At 49.0% G+C, this 22,913-nt stretch overlaps 1 protein-coding gene across 7 annotated transcripts in view; it reads left to right on the plus strand.

The window, feature by feature from the left end:
* The first annotated feature begins 270 nt into the window (after positions 1-270).
* DNM2 (dynamin 2) overlaps positions 271-22,913 on the plus strand; it is a 94,750-nt gene continuing 72,107 nt past the window's right edge. For 4 of the 7 annotated variants that reach the window (XM_064280664.1, XM_064280658.1, XM_064280659.1 and 1 more), the window contains exon 1: positions 272-465. In XM_064280664.1, the coding sequence (XP_064136734.1) occupies positions 305-465 (161 nt within the window). In that variant the 5' untranslated portion in view covers positions 272-304. Of the gene's footprint in view, positions 466-22,913 lie in introns of all 7 variants that reach the window. The other 3 variants (XM_023552427.2, XM_064280660.1, XM_064280662.1) reach the window with 1 other exon arrangement.

Here is a 22,913-nt window from a genome sequence, read left to right on the forward strand (position 1 = left end):
CTTATTCAGCCGTAAACTCGTGCCTCGCTTCCATTGGCTCGAGTACCCGAGTGGCAGCCAGGTTGACCAATCAAGAGCGGCGCGATGGTTTTAAGCCCAGCCCGGGGGCCCCGGCGGGAGGTCGCTCAGGTCGGGTGTTGCCTGAGAACCGGATGAGGCGGCGACAGTGAGGCCGAGCCGGGAGCCGAGCGGAGCGCCGAGGCCCAGGCGGGCGGGGAGCAACGGCCGCGGACGCCGCGGGGCGCGTCGTTGAGTCGGGGGCGGGCGGGGAGCGCGGGGCGCTCGGGCCGGGGCGGCCGGCGCCATGGGCAACCGCGGGATGGAAGAGCTGATCCCACTGGTCAACAAGCTGCAGGACGCCTTCAGCTCCATCGGCCAGAGCTGCCACCTGGACCTGCCGCAGATCGCCGTAGTGGGCGGCCAGAGCGCTGGCAAGAGCTCGGTGCTCGAGAACTTCGTGGGCCGGTGAGCGAGCGCCGCGGGAACGGCGGGCGGGCGGTGGCCTAGGGCGCGGAGGGCGGCCCGGGAATGGCGCGCCTTGCGCCGCCGGCGTAACTGCGGCGCTTGCGTGCCGGCGACGGGGACAGGGACTGGGAGGCGGGCCCTGTGGGGCGCTCTGGGTGGAGGGCTCCCTACAGGCAATGGGGAGCCGGCCCAGGCCCCAGGGGCGTTCCTACAGTCTGGGGGGCGTGGAGCAGAAGGCGCCATTGACCCCTGCGGTGTGTCACGTTCCCAGCCTTCGTGGGTAAACTCTGCCATCTGGTTGCCTTTGGGTTGGGGTAGGTCCCCCTCTACTCCGTCTGTCTGTCCGTTTACCAGAGGCGAACGCGCCACCTCGGTAACTATTGGGGTGATCCCTGCAGTCGGCTGGCCATTTATCAGGGGCAGCTCGTTCTGGCTGGCTGTGTCTGGCTTGGAGAGACCTCCCTACCACCATTTGGCTGTCCATCTGTCCAGTCCCACGGGCAGCCCCCTGCTGATTGGCTAGCTGTTCAGGATGACCTCTGCTGTCTGGCTGCCTATCCGTTCCCCTCACAGACGTTAGCACTTACCCGTCCCTCTGTCGAGTTACCCTAGCTGGTCTCCTCCATCTAACTGGCTGTCTGGACCCAAGGAGGACCCTGTTGTTTTGCTCTCCTGGGATGACACTTCATTTGGGTCCCTGGTGGACCCTGGCTTCTCTCTTCCAAACAGATCCTTCTGTCTGTCTGTACTGGTGGATCCAATGTCTGTCCATCTCCTAGTCTACCATGACAGTCCCAGCAGCTCCTAGCTTTTCATCTGTCTGGCCTAACCCTTCTGGCAGGGGGTGGGGAAAAGGAGTAGGGGAGAAGAGAGCGAAAGGATGAGGCTTGAATCTGTTCAACTCTCTGTTGGAAGTACGACCTGGGGAACTTTCCCCGGAATTCTTTCCTGGGCCATGTTAGGATGCTCTGGGGCCCTGGATCATGGGCCAGCCCCCAAGTTAAAGCCTGCAAATTGGGGAGCACTCCTTGGAGCCTGGGAAGGGGCTTTTTGCCTCATCAGCCCTCAGTGATAAGAGCTGAGATACAGTCTTTTCTGGACCGTTCTGGAGAGGCCTGTTTGCCCATCCGTGCAGTGTGCAAATTCCACTCTCTGGGCTATTTCCAGTGTTCAGGAAACTAATGAATGAGACCAGGCCCTACAACCACTGAGGACTGTTGATTCTTCTCTCTCCCTCCCACATCTCTTGTCCTTCCACCTTCCTGGTCACTTCGCTATTCCCGGAAGGGACTCCATTTGTGGCTGTGTGGCTGCCAATGGTAACATCATCGTCCTTGTTATTGTTAATCAGTGTGAAGGGGTAGCGTTCACTGAGCAGGCCCCAGCTGAGTTCTTTCCTTGTTCCGTGTGTTGCATTCCACAATGAGCATGGGGTGATTTCGTTACCATCCTAACCTTAGAAATGAGCAGGGAGGTTCAGAAAGGACTCACCGCTTGCCCAAGGCCACTGGGCTGGTATGCAACAGAGCCTGGCTGGACACCCAGACCTGCTGTTGCCTTCCCAGAGGCCTGGGGTTGTGATCCCAGCGCATGAATTTCCTTCTGTGCTGCTGTGTCCCTGGTGGGTTGGCCTCTGTCCAGTGTAGCGGAAAGGTGTGGGCTTGGGCAGAGGTGGATCTAAGGTATGGTAGGCATGGCATATGCCCTGGGTACCACTCCACTTGAAGGGGAAGCGCCAATGACCAAAAAAACCAACCCGTTGCCCTTGAGTCGATTCTGACTCATAGGGACCCTGTAGGACAGAGTAGAACTGCCCTATAGAGTTTCCAAGGAGTGCCTGGTGGATTCGAACTGCTGACCTGTTGGTTAGCAGCTGTAGCTCTTAATCACTATGCCACCAGGGTTTCCATTAATCTGGCATGACACAATGTCCTGCCTCTGTGTCCTGCCTCAAGCACCATAGACACAGAGGCAGGTGGGTATGTGTGTGTGGTGGGAGTGGGGGTATACCTGCTCCAGGCACAAGCCCGGGGGGAACCAGATGAGGTAGGAAATGATCTTCCCAGGTGCTACAAATATGAAAGGCAAGTGACTGAGGCAGCTGGACAAGACCTGTTGCCGCTATCATCATCCGTTCATTTTGAAATTGTCGGGGCTGGGGGCAGTGCAATTTAGAGATTGCCCGTGGGCACTCAAATGGGGGGCAGGGCGCAATTTAGAGATTGTACAATCTCAGTGCTTGCCTTAGGTGCTGTGTTCTGTCAATATGCCTCTGAACTTGGGCTCAACCAGGCTGGGCTGTGAGCCCCTCTGGCCGTCTTCCTGCCTTTCCAGCCTCTGGTGGGCCTCTGTGAAGCTCTCTCTGTTTCATTTGCTTTGTGACCTTGTGCAGATTGTTTGACCTCTCTGGGCCTCGGTTTCCCCTCCTAAAAATGGGGCCCTGGACCCTCAACAAGGCTGTTGCAAGGATGCAGTGACATGGTGTGTTGGAAGTGCTTACTTAGCGCGGTGCCTGACCGGGCTGCTCTTCACTGGGCTGGTTCCTCTCAGAACAACAGCAAAAGCTAATAAGAGTTAAGTGCCTTCGAGTTCCATGCTGAATTTCATTTAAGCCCCATGAGGCTAATACTGTTATGATCTCCGTTTTACAGGGCAGGAAACTGAGGCTCAAAGAGCTGAGTCCTCTTGCTTGAAGCTGTTCATTAAGGAATTGAGGGCTCTGGGTTGGCAGCGCTGAATTTCTCTTCCCTCCCCACCTCTCCTGCCCCACTGGTGATTGGTTACCTGCTCCTGTGGCAACTGCCTCCCAGAACCCAGCAATGTAGACATTGGCTGTTAAAGAGCATTAATTTACTGCGTGAAAATTAGAGTTGTTAAAAGGCCTCTCTTAAGGTGCAGGGTGCTGGAACAGAGCTTAAGTACTGTTAGAATTTAAACATGGGTAAGGCCTCTGAGCTTCAAAGCCCTGCTCAGGGTGGGCCAGAGGATTCTTTTGGTGAATTTAGCCAAGGCGTGCCACTGCTCAGAGCCTCAGTTTTCTCTTCTGCAAAGTGGACGCATTCAGTGGACTGTCCCGACTGGTTTCAGGGAATAAACGAGAGCATGTGTCAGGGGCCTTCGTCCAGGTCTGGAACCTGGGGTCTGTAGGGCTTGCTGTGTGTCCTGGATGCTTCCCTGTGGCTTGTCTCAGAATGTGGCCCGGGTGAGAGCAGCCCAGTTGGCTCAGGGGTTGCGGATGGGTGGCTCCTGTTGGGCCCTTTGTTTCACCTGTGTGGTGTTTACAAAGTTTTGCTTTTAATTAGCTGCCAACCTTTAAAAATGAGATTTCACATCAAAATCTGGATTTCAGCGGTACTAGAAAATGGCCAGCAGCGCTCTAGAATTTCATGGTATAGTGCGTGGGCCTGGGTCCAAGGCCCTGTTCTACCATGTTTGGCTGCATGACTTTGGCCAAGGGGATCTTGGCTTTCTGGGCCTCAGGTTCATTTTCTGTAAAGTGAGGGAGATAACCGGACCCTTCCTGCGGCACTGGATGAAGTAATGTGTGTTGAGTAGACAGAAGGGCCCTGGTGAGGAGGAAGGGCCTGGTGCCCGTGGCTGCTGCTGTTTGCCATCATTATCTGGCCTTGCTGGGCCTGTGTCCCACTTGGCACCAACCGCCTAGATCTCAGAAGTAGCAGCCCCTGCTAGACTAGGTTTGGCTGCCAGAGCTGCCACAGTCCCCGCCACTCCCTGGTACTCACCCAGACCCATTTCATGAATGCCTGGAGCCTCCTGGCCCTAGAATCCTTTGAGTTTGAGACTCTTGGCCTGTCTACACAGTACCAACAGACCTGTGGCCTTAAGGCGAAGGGAGGTCATGACTCCCTCGGGGTGCTTGTCATTTGTCCCCTGAAGCTGGGAGAGGGCAAAAGGGAGGGGCTTGAGAATGTGTTCCTGTAGAGAAGAGCAGGAGGAGGCCAAGGTTGAGGCCTCCAACTCCCAGTCCCACAGGCCCAGGCTTGAGCCTATGAAGCTTACTTGACTGAGCCTCAGTTTCCTCACCTAGGAAACGGGGCTGTTAACAGGATCTCCTTGTGGGTCCCGGTCAGTACTGATACGTGCTCTGGAGCAAGGGTCTTAGTCCTTCTGAGCCTTACTTTTGTCATCTTTGAAATGAGTTTAAATGAGACTTCATTTGAGTGCTTGGGGCAGTGCTTAGGGCTTCAAACCATCAGGTCTACTCAGACTCATGGTAACCACATGTTTGTCACATAGAACTGTGTTCTATAGGGTTTTCAGTGGCCGATTTTTCAGAAGTAGATTGCCAGACATTTTTTCCGACGTGTCTCTGGGTGGACTCAAATTGCCAACCTTTAAGTTAGCAGATCCAGTTTTACAGATAGCAGTTCGGTTATCTCCCCCATTTTACAGAAAATGAACCTGAGGTCCAAGAAGGCAGGATCCTCTTGGCCAAAGCCATGCAGCCTAACGTGCTGGAGCAGGGCCTTGGACCCAGGCCCGTGCGCTACACCACTAAACTCTGGAGCACTACTGGTTGTTTTCTAGCACCACTGAAATCCGGATTTTGATGTGAAATCTAATTTTTAAAGGTTGGCAACTAATCAAAAGCAAAACTTTGTAAACACCACCGTTTGTGCCACTCAGGGCTCTGCTGAAAACATGAGACGTGTTTTAGTTGTTGATTGAAGGTTCTTAACTGAGCACGTTCATTGTGTGCCCGGCCCTGGGGAAGCTGGCCTTCCAGATGGGTACAGAGAGAGGAGAAACACAGTAAGTGAAACATGGTAGGAGGTGATAACTATGATGGAAAAAACAAAAGCAAGGTAAAGGAGAGACCCGAGAGGCAGGTTTACAGTTTTAAACAGGGGATCAGTGAAGGCCTCCCCGGGAAGGTGACATTTGAGCAGACATTTGAAGAGGGGCACTTGAAGGAGGTGAAGGAGCCCTGTGGAGATGTGCAGGGAAGAGCGTTCGAGGCTGTGGGCTTTGACAGCCAGTGCAAAGGCCCTGAGGCGGGAGCATGCCTGGAGGCCAGTGTAGGGGAGAGTGGTGAGAGACCTGGACAGGGAGGGACCAGGGTGGGGCAGGGTGCAGCCACTCAGAGCCTTGGGGGCCTGGGAGGGCACTGAGCAGAGGAAAAACTGTTCCTATCTTTCTGGATGTGGCTCTGAGCAAACTTGAGGGCCCTCGCCCTGTATAGAATAACCCTAATTATAGGTCCTTTGATTTTCAGCGTTACCTCTATTTTCACAGGTACCTCAGGGTCCTGTGCCATTTTTCTTTTAACAAGCAGCAGCTGCCTACGGGGTACCACCCTCTCCAGCTGTGTTTCCAATTGGTCTCCGGTGATTTGTCCCTCCAGGGAGATGGGGCTGTGCTGCGGGGCTGCTGCCTTGTGCTGAACAAATGTATGTCGCGTGACCAGTAGCTCATGTCCCTGCCAGTCTGAAGGGCATGTGGTCTGCCCATTGGGCTGATTTGTTTCTTAATGGATCTTAGCTGTATAAACCTACTTGGAAATGATGGCTGCTGTTTCCATTGTCTGTCTCCTTTTGTCAGAATGAGAGTACATCTTGAAAGCCTCAGGCAAGGCTCTGCCTGTGTGGTCTGTAGTACCTGGGCCAGCCTGGGAGGTCTGGGAATATGGCCAACTTGGTGCTGCCATGCACCAGGTGAGTAACCTTACTTCTCTGGGCCTCAACTTTCTCATCTGGAAAATGGGGGTAGGATGGTCCCTACCTCCTAGGGCCAGGCTGAAGACTAAATGAGCTAATCCTTGTGAAATATTAGACCCGTGCCGGTGCCTTTTGTGATCTTGGTGGTGGTGGTGGTTGTTAGTTGTTGATGAGTCAGCTCTGTCTTGTGGCACCCTTATGTATGACAGAGCGAAACATTGCCCGGGCCTGTGCCATCTTGGGGGTTAGGGTCTCTATTTAGCTGTGGGTCAGGACTGTCATGATCAGTTTTTGATTTCCGTATCTGTAAAGAGAAGGAATTCGTTATTACTTTGTTAATATAAGTAATATCATTTTAGTACAAATGTGAATGGAAGGCCTGTCAGTCATTATTCTAGCCTGGGGATACAGCTGGAACCAGGACACATGCAGACCCGTTTCTGCAGGGCCTGAGCGTTAGCGTGAGGCTGTTTCTCCGGTGTTCCTAAGCAGGCATCCTGGCTGCAAACAGTGTTATTTACAGCCACCTCGTGCATGGTGGTGGGAAACTGGGAGCCAGAACTCCCAGCAGTAGGGATTGGTTAGACAAGCAATATGTCCAGATAACTGACTATGACAAAGCTACTCAGAGTGATGTAGAAGAATACATAGTGATTCAGGGAGCAATCCACATAAGATGGAACAGGCGGCGTGATCCCATTTTGTTTAAAACAGCTATATTGAGAGCTTTTGCTTAGGGGCAGCGAGTTTATGTTCATGGCAGTGGAATGATTCGGAAAAGAAAAGCGGGAATGGCTGCACCACCTGAAGGATGTAGTCAGTGTCACTGAGCTGTACATGTAGAAATTGTTGAGATGGCCTGTATTTTGTTAGGTACGTTTTCCTTGCAATAAAATTAAACAGTTATTTTTTTATATGCATAGGGAAACGCCTGGGAAGAGGTACACCACCCTGACCCCACGTATGGTCATCTCCCCACGTGATTCTTGGTTTGTTTTTGCTTGTTTTGGGCTTATGCTTCAAACCAGGAAGATAAATGTCTCCGAAGCTCAGCTCTGGGCTGCCTACCTGCTTTTCATAGTTATTTGCCCAGAGGTGATGACCCTTCCTCAGTACCTTGGATGCATCTTGTCGTCATAAACTAGGTTGTTTCTGGGAGAGTGGAGGACCGCCTTGTGGACAGCGCTCGATAGATTTCGATTTTTCAAAGGTAGCTGGGGAAGAAGGGGCCTGTCACTGAATGGGGTCCCGTTTCCCTCCTGGCGTTCGCATCTGGCTCAGGGCTGCATCTGCCAAGCTTTTGCCTGATTTGAATGAAAATGATGAAATTACAGGCCCCTCAAATGGCTGGAAAAGACAGGAACATCAGCTAACCCTTAATTTACTGTGGTTGCCAACTGCATACTGTAATTAAGCCCTTATTGTGCTAAAGCACTGGGAAAATGCAGCCCAATAATGAGGTATTTATAGGGCATTAGCTGTAATCTAAATAAAAGAAAAAAATCTCCTGCCTTCGAAACAAGATGGCACTTGAGAGAAGATGCCTGCTTCCGCGTGTGTTGTGGGTTCCTGGAGTGCTGCTGGGGCTGGGGGTTGTCAGGTAGGCCCCCTCGGAGTCACCCTCAGCCAGAGCAGTTTCATCTGCTGTTGGGTCTTTATGGTATAACAAAAGCCAGCATTTGTGGGGGATTATGTTATGTCGTGCTCAGGGAATTTATATGTCAAATCTGACCACATCATTCCTGCGGCCCTGGGGAGTAAGTGGGGAAACCAAGGCCAGAAAGAAGGACTGGTCTGAAGTCACACAGGGAGGGTGCTGAAACTGGGGCTTGAACTGTGTCTGGTCTCCTCCAGAGTCAGAGGACCCAGGATGGTGGGAGGGGAGGGTGTGGGCATAGCTCTTGGGAGTGGAGGTAAATAGTGAACTTCATGGCAGTTGGGTTCGAGGATGGGGTCAAGACCACAGATGGAACAGTGGCTTTGAGGGTCCTTTGAGGTTGCTAGTTGTGTGTCTGACTGGCATGCCTTAAGTAGTGACTACTGTATGCCAGGTGCGGGGGCCCTAGCGGGGGGCCGAGATGGACAAAGAACAGGCAAATAGTTAAAGGAGCAAGAACATTCTGGAGAGGAAGAAGTGTAGTGAAGATAGAGGGGTAAGGGAGTGGCTGGGGGACTGTTTCAGATGGGGTAGTTGAGGTGGGTGTCCTGCAAAGGAGCTCACCTTGTAAAGACCCGGGAGAAGGATGTCCCAGGCAGAGGAAACGGCAGGTGCCGAGGCGCCGCTGCAGACATGCAAAGGAGACGGTGAGACAAGGACCAGCGGGAGTGTGAAGGTCGAAACACTGCCCGCCAGATGCCTACTTTTTCTGAAATTTAGTTAGGCAACTTGAGCGTGAAAACAGTGTTCCTGTAAAAAGGGAAGCCGTTACAAATGAGGATAAAGACCGGATCACTCATCCTGTCCTTCCCACCTCTATGTGGGAACAACACTGTCAGTCTGAAGTATATCCTGATGGCCCCTTCTCCTGTGTTTATGTAAGGATGTGTGCCAGCGCCTGTAGAAAATATATAGTACTGTTTTGGGTTGGTTCTTTTTCAGTGTATCTTCTTGCGAAAAGTGAGATCACCCCGTTTACGTTGTTCGGCAATTTGTTTTCCAACCACCTGAAACATCTTGGAGGTCTTTCCGCATTGGTGTTTTGGCAGCTGCTACTTAGAGCATCCTGACTGCCCCAGGGGGGGTAAGAACAAAGGCCAGGGCCAGCAGGTAGTCCCTGTGGCTGTCCCAATGACCCTCTATAATACCATGATCTATGCTGGGGCCTTGGCACAGAGTGCCTCACCCACTTTGAGGCAGGTGATTGATCCCCACTTACTGATGAGGAAACTGAAGGACAGAGGGTGAGCGGTGTGTCCAAAAGCACTGAAGTTTTGGCAGGTGGACTTGAACCCAGAGCCTAGCACTGTACTGGTGTCTGTACCTGGAGTAGCGCCTTCACCCCTGCCTTGGCCTGATTTTCCTATCTTCCTTTTCTCTTTGGCCCAGTTTCATGGGGGCTGGATTTAGATTTCACTCCTCTTCTGTGTGTATTTGTGCCCCCAGAGTGGCCTCAGGGTTTCTGGAAGAAGGTGGGGTGTTGAGGGATAACCCAAACCCTCGTGGGGCCCTTGTGGTGCTCACTGGGGTGCCTGGTGCCGAACCCTCAGCTGCTCAGTTTTGCTCCTCCTTCAGTGTCTACATAGCGTTGCTTACTCAGGAGTGGCTCTGGCCTTCCTCAGGGAATGGTGCCTCCATCTTTTTGACACACTCACTGTGTGCCAGGCCTTATGCTAAGCACTGTATGTGTGTCAGCTCGGGTCGGCCCTGTTTCATAGATGAGGGGCAGGCAAGTGGGGTCCTCTGAGCCACTGAGCTTACCCACTTGTTCACTCAGCCAGTATTTGTTAGTCAACGGTAGAGAATGGCATCACAATAGCAAGTGGCAGAGGCTGGGTTTGAATGGGGATGTGGTGGTGGTGGGTGAGGCTGAAGAGCTCCCTGTCCCCTCAGAAGGCATGTTTGAGAGCAGTGGGTGGAGAAATGTGAAGATGGATGCTCTGACAGGGAGCCTTGGCAGTGGTGGTCAGGTAACATGTCTTGGTGGCTGGTCTTCCAGCTGAGGTAAGAAGGATGGACAGGAGCAGACTGGAGGTGGAAGCAAAGGGTGACCACTGAACTCATACCTTTGCCGTGGGCCCAGCTCGTGGCTCCTGCCCTGTCATCCGTAGGGGCCTTTCTTTTCTTTTTCATGACTGCATAACACTCAGTCATACCAAGGGAACATCAGTAATGCTAACCTCTTGGCGATGGATGTTGAGGCTGTTTCCAGTCATACAGTCCCAGGATTTGAACCGGGACATGTGAGTCCCATGTAGGAAGTTATGACAATGGGTGTGTGGCCCTCACCTCCCCCCCGGGCACTGGCGGCCAGGTCACCAACAGCTACTTCGCTGTCCACATTGAACGAATGGGATTGGAACTGGTCAGAGAGTTGTCCCCGTGTTTCCTCCATGCTCCACCCACTCCTCACCTCTAAGGCTACCTCACTGTCTCCCACCTGGACCAGCACAGTTGCCTCTTCCTTGGTCCCTTGGTTTCACCTTTGCTCCACACAGTCTGTTCTTCCCATAGTGGCAGAGGGAATTTGAACACCTGAGAAGGCATGTCCCTTCTGCTCCATGGCTCCCACTTTATTTTGAGCAAAAGCCTAAGTCCTGGCTGTGGCCCACAGGACCCTGCACAGATGCCCCGTCCCCTCCCTCGTGTTTTCCCTCGCTCACTTAGACCTCCTGGCTCCCTGTGAACCCCCAGGCTCACTCCCACCCAGAGCCTTTGCCGTCTCACGTGTCTGGATCTCCATTGTCTCTGTCTGGCCATACCGCACCCTCTCTGCACTGGGCTCCCTACTCGGTCGTGCCTCCTGAGAAGCTGTCCCTGACCTGCTCGTCTCCTGCTGAGCCCCCCTCCCTCAGACTACTGGCCTAGGTGGGCCTTCTTTAGTGCTCTTATAGAACCTGGATGATTTGCATGTGTGTGTCTGCTGTCTGGTCCCCTCCCCCACGTCAGCCTGGCTGTTCCTTGCTGGCCTGGTACCCAGTCAGAGTGGGCGTATCTGATGAATGAATGTACCTAGAAACCAGAATGGAATTCACTTCATTGCACATTCATTGAAAAAGGTGGCCAGAGAACAGACCCCAGCCTCACCTTGGGGGCTCACAGCCCACCTGGGGGTGCAGGACTGAACAGTTGAGGGGCAGTGGATGGGGGAAGGGTGGGGGAGGGCTCCAGTGGGGAGAGAAGCAAGGTGGGAAGGCCGAGATCCGTGCCTATTGATAAAAACAGTAATAATAGTCATAGGCCTAGGCCCCAGAGCGGGCAGGTTGGGGGTCTCTCTGGGCTGGCTTCCCCGCCTGGGAAATGAGGCAGACCAGGGCCCCCTCTACCAGTAGGATTTTCCCTCTTGCCTCCTGCCTGGATGCCAGGCATGGGTACTGGCGTTCCCACAATGGGGGCTGAGGGTTCGGAGGCAACCTCACTCCCATGGGTGTCCCTAGTGTCTGCTTGGAGCACAGCAGGACCAAGGAAAGGAAGCCTCGCGATCCTGCTACTTAACTCTGGCAGCCGATTAGCGTCCTGTGGAAATGTAATAAAATACCGGGAGCAAGCCCCTCCACAGACCCATGGAAAGCTTTGGGGGATTCCAGTCATGCGTCCCAGGGAGAACCACTGCTTTGCTTGTAACGGGGAACCTCCTTTGGCTCAATCTGAACCCACTTGTACCTGGCCCCATGGACAGAGCTGTCCAGGGCCCCAGTGACCCCCACGCCCAGAAGAAGGAGGAGGCACCCTGGAGACTCTGTCCCATGGCACACTTTCCCAGAGATAAGAATCTTTTGGGGCTGCCAGGCTGGTGGCCAGCTGAGCAGGCAGAACAGTCCCAGCTGGGGTTACGCCCGCCTGCCCGCCCACCGGGTGATACACCCTGGCACAGCCTGGGCCAGCCTCAGAGGACGCCCCTGTGGCGGGTCTGGGACACAGGGCAGGTCTGTTCCAGGCCACGGGGCCTCTGTCTTCTGTGCTGATAGACAGGGTCTTTCTGGAAGGTTGCTGGTTCTGAGGATGTTGCCTTTGGAAGCTGGGGGCGATGGGGCGCCAGGGTTCCATACATCAAGATCAGGGGACTGTGACCGGCTCAGTTCAGAGTCTTCCTGTGGTTTGGGTTGGCGTTATCTTCATTTCTTGCAACACCGAGTTCCTCTCGTCTGGGCGGAAGCTGTTCAGACGGAAGCTGGGCTTCTGCAGTGGCTGCCCTGGCCTGCATGTTGCCGATGAGTTTGGGGCAGGCTGCTTCCCTGAGGTTGGGGGGCTCCACCTGGAATAGCCTCCCAGCACTGGGTGAAAAAGATGCGTTGGCTTTGTTTTTAAACTGTTTCTTTTTATCACTGTTTACTCGTGGTAAAAAAATTCACTCTGAAAGTGCAGAGTAAGGTAGAGATTCTACTGCCTGTTGCGTGGGCACTACCTCCAGAAGCACGAGGCTCTGGGCAGACTTTTCTGTATTCCTGTGTATGAATGTCCCCCTCCACCCAACTATGAGCCCATCAGCAAACCCTTTGGATCAAGTCCAAAATCTCTCCAGGATGTGACCATCTCTCACCAGCACCCTTCCCCCCGCCCCATTTAGTGTCTCCAGAGGTTTTGTTTTTTATTTTGTTTTGGCTTTTTTTTTCTTAATTGTGGTAAATATGTATGTAACAAAGTATTTGACATTTCAATAATCTTCACGTATATAATTCAGTGACATTATGTTCATTACGTCGTTCAACCATCATTGCTTTTTGCCTTTAATACACTTTATTTTGGAAGAATTTTCGATTTTCTGGAAATAATTTTTAGATTTATGGACAAGTTGCAAAGATAGTACGGAGAGCACCTGTATACGCTTCACCTAACTTCTTGGAATGTGAACATCTTACCTTACCATGGTACATTTGTCACAACTAAGACATTAACCTTGGCCTATTACTATTTTGTTTTTAAAATAATATTGAGTTTTTGGTGAAAGTTCGCGCAGCAAGTTAGGTTCCCTTTTGACAATTTCTGCACAAATTGTTCAGTGACATTAGATACATTTGTCACAATGTGTCATCATTCTCTTTAATTGTGTTCTGGTTGTTCTATTTCCAGTACTCTAGTTTCCCTGCCCCCTTATCTTCACATGTTTGCTTTTGAGTCATTGTTGACCTTTTGGTCTCATACAGATGGTTTTTAAGTAGTGCACCGATCCTACAGGTAATATCCTTTATTTTGTGTGTCACTCTGCTATTCTGCTAAACGATAATCTCAGGGGATAGGCTCGGCTCTAGGTTTAAAGAGTATCTCAGGGCGATAGTCTCAGGGAGCCATCTGTTCTCTACTGTTCCAGCCTGTCTAGCTTTTTTTTTTTTAAGAATTTGAGTTGTGCGCCACATTTTTCTCCCATTCTATCCGGGACCATGTATTGTTACCCCCGTCAGAATGGTCATTGGCAGTAGCTGGGCACCATCTAGTTCTGGTCTCAGATTAGATGAGGTCGTGGCTCATGTAGACTTACTTCTTCTCTGAGCTCTTGGTTACCTTCTTAGTGTTTTGCTCCTGGCGAGTAGAGACAAGTAGTTGTTCCGTCTGTTACGATTAACTCAAGCCAGACTTTATTCCAATTCCCCAGTTTTTCCCTAACGTCCTTTTTCTGTTCCAGGATCCCATCCCAGACCCCCATTGCATTTAGCCATCGTGTTTCAGTCTCCTCTGGTCTGTGACAGTTCCTCAGCCTGTCCTGTTTTCCATGACCTTAGCAGTCAGGTATTTTGTAGCATGTCTGTGTTTGGTCTTGTCAGGTATCTTGTCATGATTAGAGTGGGGTTATGAGTTTTGGGGAAGAAGACCCCAAAGGTGAGGTGCCTTTCTGTTGGTGTCATATCAGGGGTACACAAGACATGTCACTGGTGATGTTGACCTTGATCTCTCGGTTAAGGGGGTGTCTGCCAGGTTTTTCCACTGGAAAGTTGCTATTTTTCTCCTTTTCATACTCTATGCTCTGAAAGCATTGAAGATTCTTTTTGGTATAATTGTATAGATAATATACACACATGGCTCCAAAGTAAAAAAATTTCCTGAAAGGTATAGAGAGCGAAGCCTGGCTTCCCCTGTGTGCTCCTGAGGCAGCCCCCGCAGGCTAACCACCGCTAACATTTTCCTGTGTGTTCTCTCATAGGTTCTCTATGCAAATAGAAGCAAATATGAATGTGTTCTTTTCTGCTCCCCCATATACAGTTTTACACTCTGTTCTGCACAGCGATATTGTTACTTAACAGTATTTCCTGGAGAACTTGGTATATCAGCACCTGGAAGAGAAAAAAAGAATAGTTGCCACTGATAGATTCCAACTCATGGCAACCTCATGTATGTCGGAGTAGAGCTGTTTTCCAATAGCTGATTTTTCAAAAGTAGATTACCAGGCCTTTCTTCCAAGATACCTCTGGGTGGACTCAAACCTCCAGCCTTTTGGTTAGCAGCTGAGCTTGTTAACCATTTGCACCAACCAGGGACTCCATCAGCATATACAGACCGTTCTTATTAGTTTTTTTTCTTTTGAGGTATAATTTTCATACAGTAAAATTCACCCAGTTTAGTATATACTTCTATGAGTTTTGACAGTTGCAAAGAGTTGTGTAACCACCACCACAATCAAGAAATGAAATACTTTCATCACCCCCAAATCGCCCGCCATGTCCCTTGTAGTCACCCCCTCCCAACATCCAGCCCCTCGAAACCACTGATCTGTTGTTCTCCATACCTGTGGCTTTGACTTTTCAGGACCATCATATAAAGGGCATCATATGGCCTTTTGAGTCTGGCTTGTCTCTTTATAGGGTCGCTTGTTTCACTATAGGGTCGCTTTGAGTCGGAATCGACTTGACAGGAAGTTTGTTTCACTCAGCATAACACATTTGAAAGCCATCTAAGCTATTGCATGTATCAATACTTCATTCCATTTTATTGCTGCGTGACATGGTTGGACCATAGTTTAGCCATTCATCCATCCACTGAAGGACATTGGGTTGTCTCCAGTTTTTGGTGACTATGAATAATGCTGATATAAACATGATTGTATAGGTTTTTGTGTGGATCATAAAGATGGTCCGTTCTGAGTTAAGTTTTGTGTAAGGTGTGGGGTATAGACTCTGGTTTACTTTTTTGCATGTGGATGTCCAGTTTTTCCAGTACTCCTGTAAAAACCATCCTTTCTCCACTGAATTGCGCTTACACTTTTGTCAGAAATCAATTGACCTTATTCGTGTGGCTCTGTCCTGGCTCTTGCTCTTTAAGCCCTTCCGTTGATATCTGGGTCTGTCTTTTTGCCAAAACCACACGCCTTATTACTGTAGTTTTATAGTAAGTCTTGAAATCAGGTTATGTGAATTCTCTTAATTTTTTTTTTTTCTTGTTTCTTTTGGCTCATTTAGTTCCTTTGCCTTTATGTGTAAAATTTAGAATCAGCTTGTTGATTTCTACAAAAAAGATCTTTGTATACCAGTACGTTGTTATTAGTTTTTGTAATTGTATATTATTGTATCCACCCTCCCTGCTCACCTGGACTAGTGCATTTGCCTCCTTGGTATTGCACCTTCTGCCTTGGCCTCTTTCACCTCCTGTTCCGCAATCTGTTCTTCCTATGATGGCCAGAGGGAGTCTGTTAAGGACATCTTCCTCCTCTGTTCAGAACCCTCCATGGCTCCCAGCTCCCTTAGGGTTAAAGTCAGAGTCCTCACCACGGCCCACAAGGCCCTACGTGATCTCGCCCCTGCTGCCCCATCACTTCCCTGTCCTCACCTCCCCCCACTCCTCCCTCACTTGCTCTGATGAGCTACACTGGACTCCTCACTGTTCCTGAAACAGGTCAGGCTCGGTCCCACCTCAGGGCCTTTGTACTTGCTGTTTCCTTCACCTGGAATGCTCTTCCCCTCAGATAGCTCTACATCTCATTTTGTCCCGTTTGTCAGGCCTCTGCTCAAATGTCCCATTCTCAAAGAGGCCTTCCCCGCCCACCCTGCTAAAATGTCCCTCTGTCACTTTGTTCCCTTTTACCACTTAATTTTTCTTGTCACTCACTGTCATTGTCCCATCTATTGGTTTATTGTCTGTCTTTCCCCACTTGAATGTGAGTGCTCTGAGTGTGGGGCCTTATTCCTGGGTATGCCCCAGCCCCTTGCATGGTGCCTGGCGTGTGGTCGCTGCTCAGGTTGTTTGTCTTTTTATTGTTGATTGGCAAGAGTTTTTTATATTTCCTCGATACCAGTCCCTTATGAGATGCATAATTTGCAGATATTTTCTCCCATTATGTGAGCTTTTGTTTTCTTGATAGTGTTCTTTGAAGGATAAAAGTTTTACTTTTGATAAAGTCTCATTCAAGGGACTTTCGTTGCTTACGCTTTTGGTGTCACATCTGAGAAACTTTTGCCTAATCCAAGGTCCTGAAGATGTATATACTCCTGTGTTTTCTTCTGTTTTACAGTTTTAACTCTTTTAGGTTTGTGATCGATCTTCAGCTAATTTGTGTATATGATGTGAAGTACGGATCCAACTTTATATTTTTGCCCGTGGAAATCCAGTTGTATCACCACCATTTATTAAAGAGACTATTCTTTCCCCATCGAATTGTCTTCGTTCTTTCGTAAAAAATCACCTGACCAAAGGTGTATAGGTTTATTTCTAATACTGTCAGTTCTATTCCATTGATCTGTATGTCTGTTTTTATGCCAGTATCACTAAGTGTTGATTACTGCACCTCTCTATTAAGTTTTGAGATTAGCAAGTGTGAGTCTTCCAACTTTGCTCTTTATTTTTGAAGATTGTCTTGACACCTCTGAGTTCCTTGCTTTTCCGTATGAACTCTTAAGATCAGCTTGTCAACTATTGCAAAACAGGCAGCTGGAATTTTGAAGGGATTGCTGCATTGAAATCTGTAGATCAGTTTGGGGAGTACTGCCATCTTAACAATATTAAGTCTTCCAGTTCTTGAATGTGGGAATGCCTTTCTGTTTATTTAGGTCTTCAATTTCTTTAAACGATTTTTTTTTTTTTTAGTTTTCTGTATACAACTCTTGGACTTTAGTTTGTTTTTAAGGATTTTATTCTTTACGATGCTATTATAAATGGTATTGTTTTCTTAATTTCATTTTTGGATTATTAGATCTTGCATCCTGAAAATTTGCTCATCATTTATTATCTCTTTTTTTGTTTTTGCAATTTTTTGGGGGGGGTCACTTCCTTAAATTTTCTCTATATAAGGTCATGTCATCTGGGAATGGAGGTAGTTTCTTCCTTTCCAATCCGGATACGTTTTATTTCTTTTTATTGCTTAATTACGTTATCTCGAACTTTAGTACGGTGCTGAATAGAAGTGGCGTGAATGGACATCTTTTATTGCTCCTGATTTTATTAGGGGGAAAGCTTTCAGCCTACTTAGTAAACCACAAAGTACAATGTTGGCTGTGAGTTTTTTTGCAGGTGACCTTTATCTGGTTGAGTAAATTCCCTTCTGTTTCTAGTTTGTTCACTGTTTTTATCATGAAAGAGTGTTGGGTTTTTTCAAATGGTTTTTTTGCATCTGTTGAGATGATCATGTGGTTTTTGTCTTTTGTTCTGTTAATACAGTGTTTTGATTGGTTTTTGTATATTGAACCAGCCTTGCTTTCCTGGGATAAATCCCACTTAGTGATGGTATGTAATCCTTTTTCTATCTTGTTGGATTTGATTTTGTGTTTTGTTGGAGATTTTTTGTATTTATGTTCATAAGAGACATCAGTTTGTAGCTCTCTTCTGTTGTTTTTGTCTGGTTTTGCTATCAGGATAATATTGACCTCATAGAATGAGTTGGGAAGCATTCCTGTAGGACAGAGTAGAAGTGCTTTCTAGGGTTTCCAAGGCTGTAAATCTTTATGGAAGCAGACTGCCGCATCATTCTTCTGCAGAGCAGCTGGTGGGGCCAAACTGCCAGCTTTTCTGTTAGCAGCGGAGTGCTTAACCACTTGACTACTCCAAAAAAACTGTTGCCATTGAGTCGATTCGACTCATAGTGAACCTGTAGGACATGTGGTTTCCAAGGAGCAGCTGGTGGATTCGAACTGCCAGCCTTTTGGTTAGCAGCCAAGCTATTAACCACTTTGCCATCAGTGCTTCTTAAATATTTATTAAAATTCACTAGAGAAGCCACTTGGACCCGGGCTTTTTTTTGTGGGTAGTTTTTTTTTTTTTTTAATTCAATCTCTAGTTATAGGTCTAATCAGATTATCTGTTTCTTCTTGTCTTCTTGAGTCAGTTTGGTGATTTATGTCTTTCTAGGAATTCGTCTATCTCATCTAGGTTATCTGCTAGTTTTCCTTTATAATCCTTTTTCACTTCCGTAAGGTTGGTGGAGGTGACCTCTCAGCAATTCCTGATTTGAGTAGTTTGGGTCCTCTCTCTTTTTTTCTTAGTCAGTGTAAAAAAATATTTGCCAAGTTTTGTTGATCTTTTCAAAGTACCAACTTTTGGTTTTGTTGACCTTCTCTATTTTCTCTTCTTTATTACATTTATCTCCTTCCTAATTATTATTTCCTTCTTTCTACTTGCTTTGGTTTGGTTTACTCTTCTTTTCCTAATTTCTTAAGGTAGAAAGCTAGGTTATTGTTTTGAGATTTTTCTTGTGTTTTAATATAGATATAGCTATAAATTTACCTTTAAGCACTGTTTTCATTGCCTCCCATGTTTTTTGGTATGTTGTATTTTCATTCATCTCAAAGTATTTTCTAATTTACTCGTGATTTATTTTTTTGATCCATTGCTTATTTAGCAGTATGTTTAATTTTCACACTTTTGTGAATTCCCCAAATTTTCTTCTGTTATTGATTTCTAATTTCATTCATTGTGGTTAGAGAACATATTTTATAAGATTTCCGTCCTTTTAAATTTACTGAGGCTTGTTTTATGGCCTAACACGTGGTCTATCCTGGAGAGTGCTCCAGGCACACTTGATAAGGATGTATATTCTGTTGTTGGGTGAAGGGTACTGTATATATCTGTTAAGTCTTCTTGGTTTATGGTGTTGCTCAGGCTTTATATTTCCTTGTTGATCTTCGGTCTAGTTGTCCTATCCGTTTTGAAGTCTCCAGCTCTTGTTGAGTGCCTATTTTTCCTTTGCCCCTTTTACAGCTGTGTAGTATTTTAAGGTCTGGCTGGGTCCACTTCATCCGGCCGTTCTCCTGGAGCTTTTAGGTTGTTTCTGGTTTTTCACCCTCGTGACAGAGCTTTGGAGGCTAACAGGCTTGTTGTACCCATGGCTGATCCCGGGAAGGGGGCTGCTGTGTTAGAGAGGAAGCAGGTTTAGAATCATCTTGTTAGGTCTGCCAGGAAAGGCTGTGTCAAGGTCATCCCCTATGGCACCAAGGAGAAGGGTACTGTGATTGTCATGGTGGTGCCAGGGATTCACTTCTCTCTGACCTTGTTGCCCTTGTGAATTGGTCCGATGGAACTAGGGCCCTACTCTAACCACAACAAGAAGCTCAAACCTTGTGCTGGCCCCTAGGCTTCGCACGGCTTATCCTTCTAGTCCTGATGACAACCTGACAGTGTGGGTGCTGTTATCCCCATTTTACGGATGAAGAAATTGAGGGCCAGGGATATGATGGACTTTGCCCAGGTCACACAGCAATGCCATGGCTGAGCAGAGATTGGAATCTGGGCTCTCAACCACCAGTCTTCAGTTTTCCTGTCTTTAGAATCCTGATTCTGTTTTTCAAAGCCTGAGGCTGGAGTTGGCTTTTTTTTTTCCATTTTTGCTTCCGGCTGTGTGGTATGGTGACCAGGGTGTGGTGCCCAGACAGGAACAGGAATGAAGCAGGTTGGGCTGGCATCCACATTACCCAACAGGCTGTGCTGGGTGACATGTGAGTGGCTGCTGACTATGGAGTCCAGGCTGCTTTCCCACCTACAGATAGCCTGGGGTAGCGGGCGGCTGTGGGGCTTAGTGGTCAGGAGGGCCACTGTTACCTGTGTGACTTTGGTTCAAGCGACTTACCCTCTCTAGCCTTAGTTTCCCCATCTGGAAAACAGGGCTGGTGAGAACACCCTAGACAGTGAGATGAGGGCCTCTGTCCATGGAGCTCAGCCCAGTGCCTGAGTGCCACGTGGACCCTGGAGATGCAAGCCCCTCTTGCTGTTTACTTCTCAGCAGGCATTTACTGAGCACCTGCTTTGTTCCAGACACTGCTGGGTGCTGGGGACATGGTGGTGAACAAGACAGGCAGGAAGTGCAGGTGCCAGGGTGCGAAAAGAGACAATGGGGGGAAAGGGACAGAGCCCAATGTGGAAGGGGACAGAGAGGACCTTTTCCTGGATGCGCCACCAAGCCAACGTCCAAATGAAGAGCAGAGAGAGCAGTGTGGGCGCCCAGTGGACGATGGCCCAGGCTGAGAGGACAGCCTGGTGTGAAGCAAGGAGGCCAGGGTGTCTGGAGCTGGGTGGGGCAGAGAGGTGACAGGGCGGATTGTACAGGGCCTTGTGGGCCGTGGCGAGGAGGTTGACTTGTGTTCCTAGTGTGGTGGAAGCCAGGGGGGCATTTAAGTGTGTGCACGGTATGGTCTGACTTGTATTTTAAAAAGATCTGTCCCTGGCTGCGGAGGCATTGCTGTAACCTGGGCAACTTGGCTGAAGGAAGTTAGGGCAGAAAAGGGGAGAAGGGGATGGATCTGGGAACGTGTAGAACGGATTTGCTGACAGGCTTTAGGGATGAGGGAGAGAGGGGTCATGTACAACCCCAAGGCAGGGAGGTAAGGGCATCCTGTCTTGTGTGACACTGGTGGCCGTATTCCACCTGGATAACTTCTCGCAGAGTGGTACCCCATCACTTCGGAGAGGCTCTGGGAAAGAGAGAGGGTTGGGAGGGCACATTTATCCACAGAAGCCACTTGTCATGCTTGAAGGATTTGTGTTGGAAGAAGCCTGCACCGAGGCTTGTCCCCTGGTGGCTGGATGGTTCTGGAATGCTGGAGATAGCTGGAGCACTGCCTGTTTACCAGTGTTCTACTTACTGGTTCAGTTGGACACATAAGGGTGGTGACCATCCCCAACTTGTCTGCCCTGGGCTCCAGCCGTATGCCCAGATGTGGTGACTAACACGCAGTGAATCCTCACTATGACCCCCACCTGAACTGTCTCCACCAGTCCTCTCCATACCCATTTTAAAGATGAGGAAACTGAGGCCCAGAGAGGCCCAAAGTCACACAGCTGGCTGCAGTCCATCCCACTACTGTGTAGAGCAGTTAGGAGGATGCCAGGGCACCCACAGGGGTAGAACTGAGAGCTCCAGGTCCCAAAATGTGAGCAGGTTCTGGTTACCCTTGAAAACACTGCTTAGCTGACCCGGTTGCTTTGGGGCTTCTCCGTACAATTGGAAAACTACAAAATAGTTTGTCTAGTCTGTTGTTAGCTGCTATTGAGTTGGCCCCTGACTCACTGTGACCCCACGTACCACGGGATCAGACCATTGTGATTCACAGCGTTTTCATTGGCTGATTTTTCAGAAGTAGATCTCGAGGCCTTTCTTCCTAGATTGTCTTAGTCTGGAAGCTCCACTGAAACCTGTTCAGCATCATAGCGACACGCAAGCCTTCACTGACAGACAGGTGGTGGCTGCGCATGAGGTGCGTTGGCTGGGAATTGAACCCAGGTCTCTTCCACGGAAGGTGAGAATTCTGCCACTGAGCCACCACTACCCCCGTGTGTATTTTGTTGTTGGGTGACGTCAAGTTGATTCCAATTCATAGCGTGCCTCTAGGACAGAGTAAAACTGTCCCATTGAGTTTTCTAGGCTGTAATCTTTTTTTTTAATTTTTATTGTGCTTTAAGTGAAAGTTTACAAATCAAGTCAGTCTCTCACATATAAACTTATATACACCTTACTCCATACTCCCACTCACTCTCCCCCTAATGAGTCAGCCCGCTCCCTCCTTCCAGTCGCTCCTTTAGTGACTGTTTTGCCAGTTTCTAACCCCCCTACCCTCCTATCTCCCCTCCAGACAGGAGATGCCAACACAGTCTCAGGTGTCCACCTGATACAAGTAGCTCACTCCTCATCAGCATCTGTCTCCAACCCATTGTCCAGTCCCTTCCATGTCTGATGAGTTGTCTTCGGGAATGATTCCTGCCCTGGGCCAAAAGAAGGTTTGGGGACCATGACCACCAGGATTCTTCTAGTCTTAGTCAGACCATTAAGTCTGGTCTTTTTATGAGAATTTGGGGTCTTCATCCCACTGCTTTCCTGCTCCCTCGGGGTTCTCTGTTGTGTTCCCGGTCAGGGCAGTCATCGGTTGTGGCTGAGCACCATCTAGTTCTTCTGGTCTCAGGATGATGTAGTCTCTGGTTCACGTGGCCCTTTCTGTCTCTTGGGCTTGTAATTACCTTGTGATCTTGGTGTTCTTCATTCTCCTTTGATCCAGGTGGGTTGAGACTCATTGATGCATCTTAGATGGCCGCTTGCTAGTGTTTAAGACCCCAGATGTCACATTTCAAAGTGGGATGCAGAATGTTTTCTTAATAGAATTTATTTTGCCAGTTGACTTAGATGTCCCCTGAATAGGCTGTAATCTTTATGGGAGCAGATAGCTAGGGTCTTTTCTCTTACAGAGCTGCTGGGTGGATTCGAAGCACTGACCTCTCAGTTAGCAGCAGAGTGCTTAGCCATTGTACCACCAGGACTCCTGTTTGTGTATTATAAAAACTCATTGCCATTGAGCTGATTCCGACTCATAGTGACTCTGTGGGACAGGGTAGAGCTGCCCCACAGAGCTTTCAAGGCTATGATCTTGACAGAACCAGGCTGCCACATCTTTCTCCTTCCAAGCAGTTGGTGGATTTGAACTGCCAACCTTTTGGTTACCAGCCGACGCTTAACCACTGCGCCGCTAGGGCTGCTTTCTTTGTGTTATAAAAGACCAAAATTCAAATCACGGAAAAGGCTATAAAACAGAAAGCGATATTAAGCCCCTTACCCTTTCCATCCACGGGTGGCCTCCATCAGGTGTTTGGGGTGTCTCCTCCAAGCTTATTTTCCATACACAGGAAACCTCGAAATTGCGTTGCATTTTGCTTTCAGCAACACGGCCTGGAGAGTTTCCCAGACTATTTCCAGAATTTATTTCGCCGGTACCCTG

This window comes from Loxodonta africana, chromosome 3 (genome assembly GCF_030014295.1).
Source record: "Loxodonta africana isolate mLoxAfr1 chromosome 3, mLoxAfr1.hap2, whole genome shotgun sequence".
NCBI classification, from domain to species: domain Eukaryota; kingdom Metazoa; phylum Chordata; class Mammalia; order Proboscidea; family Elephantidae; genus Loxodonta; species Loxodonta africana.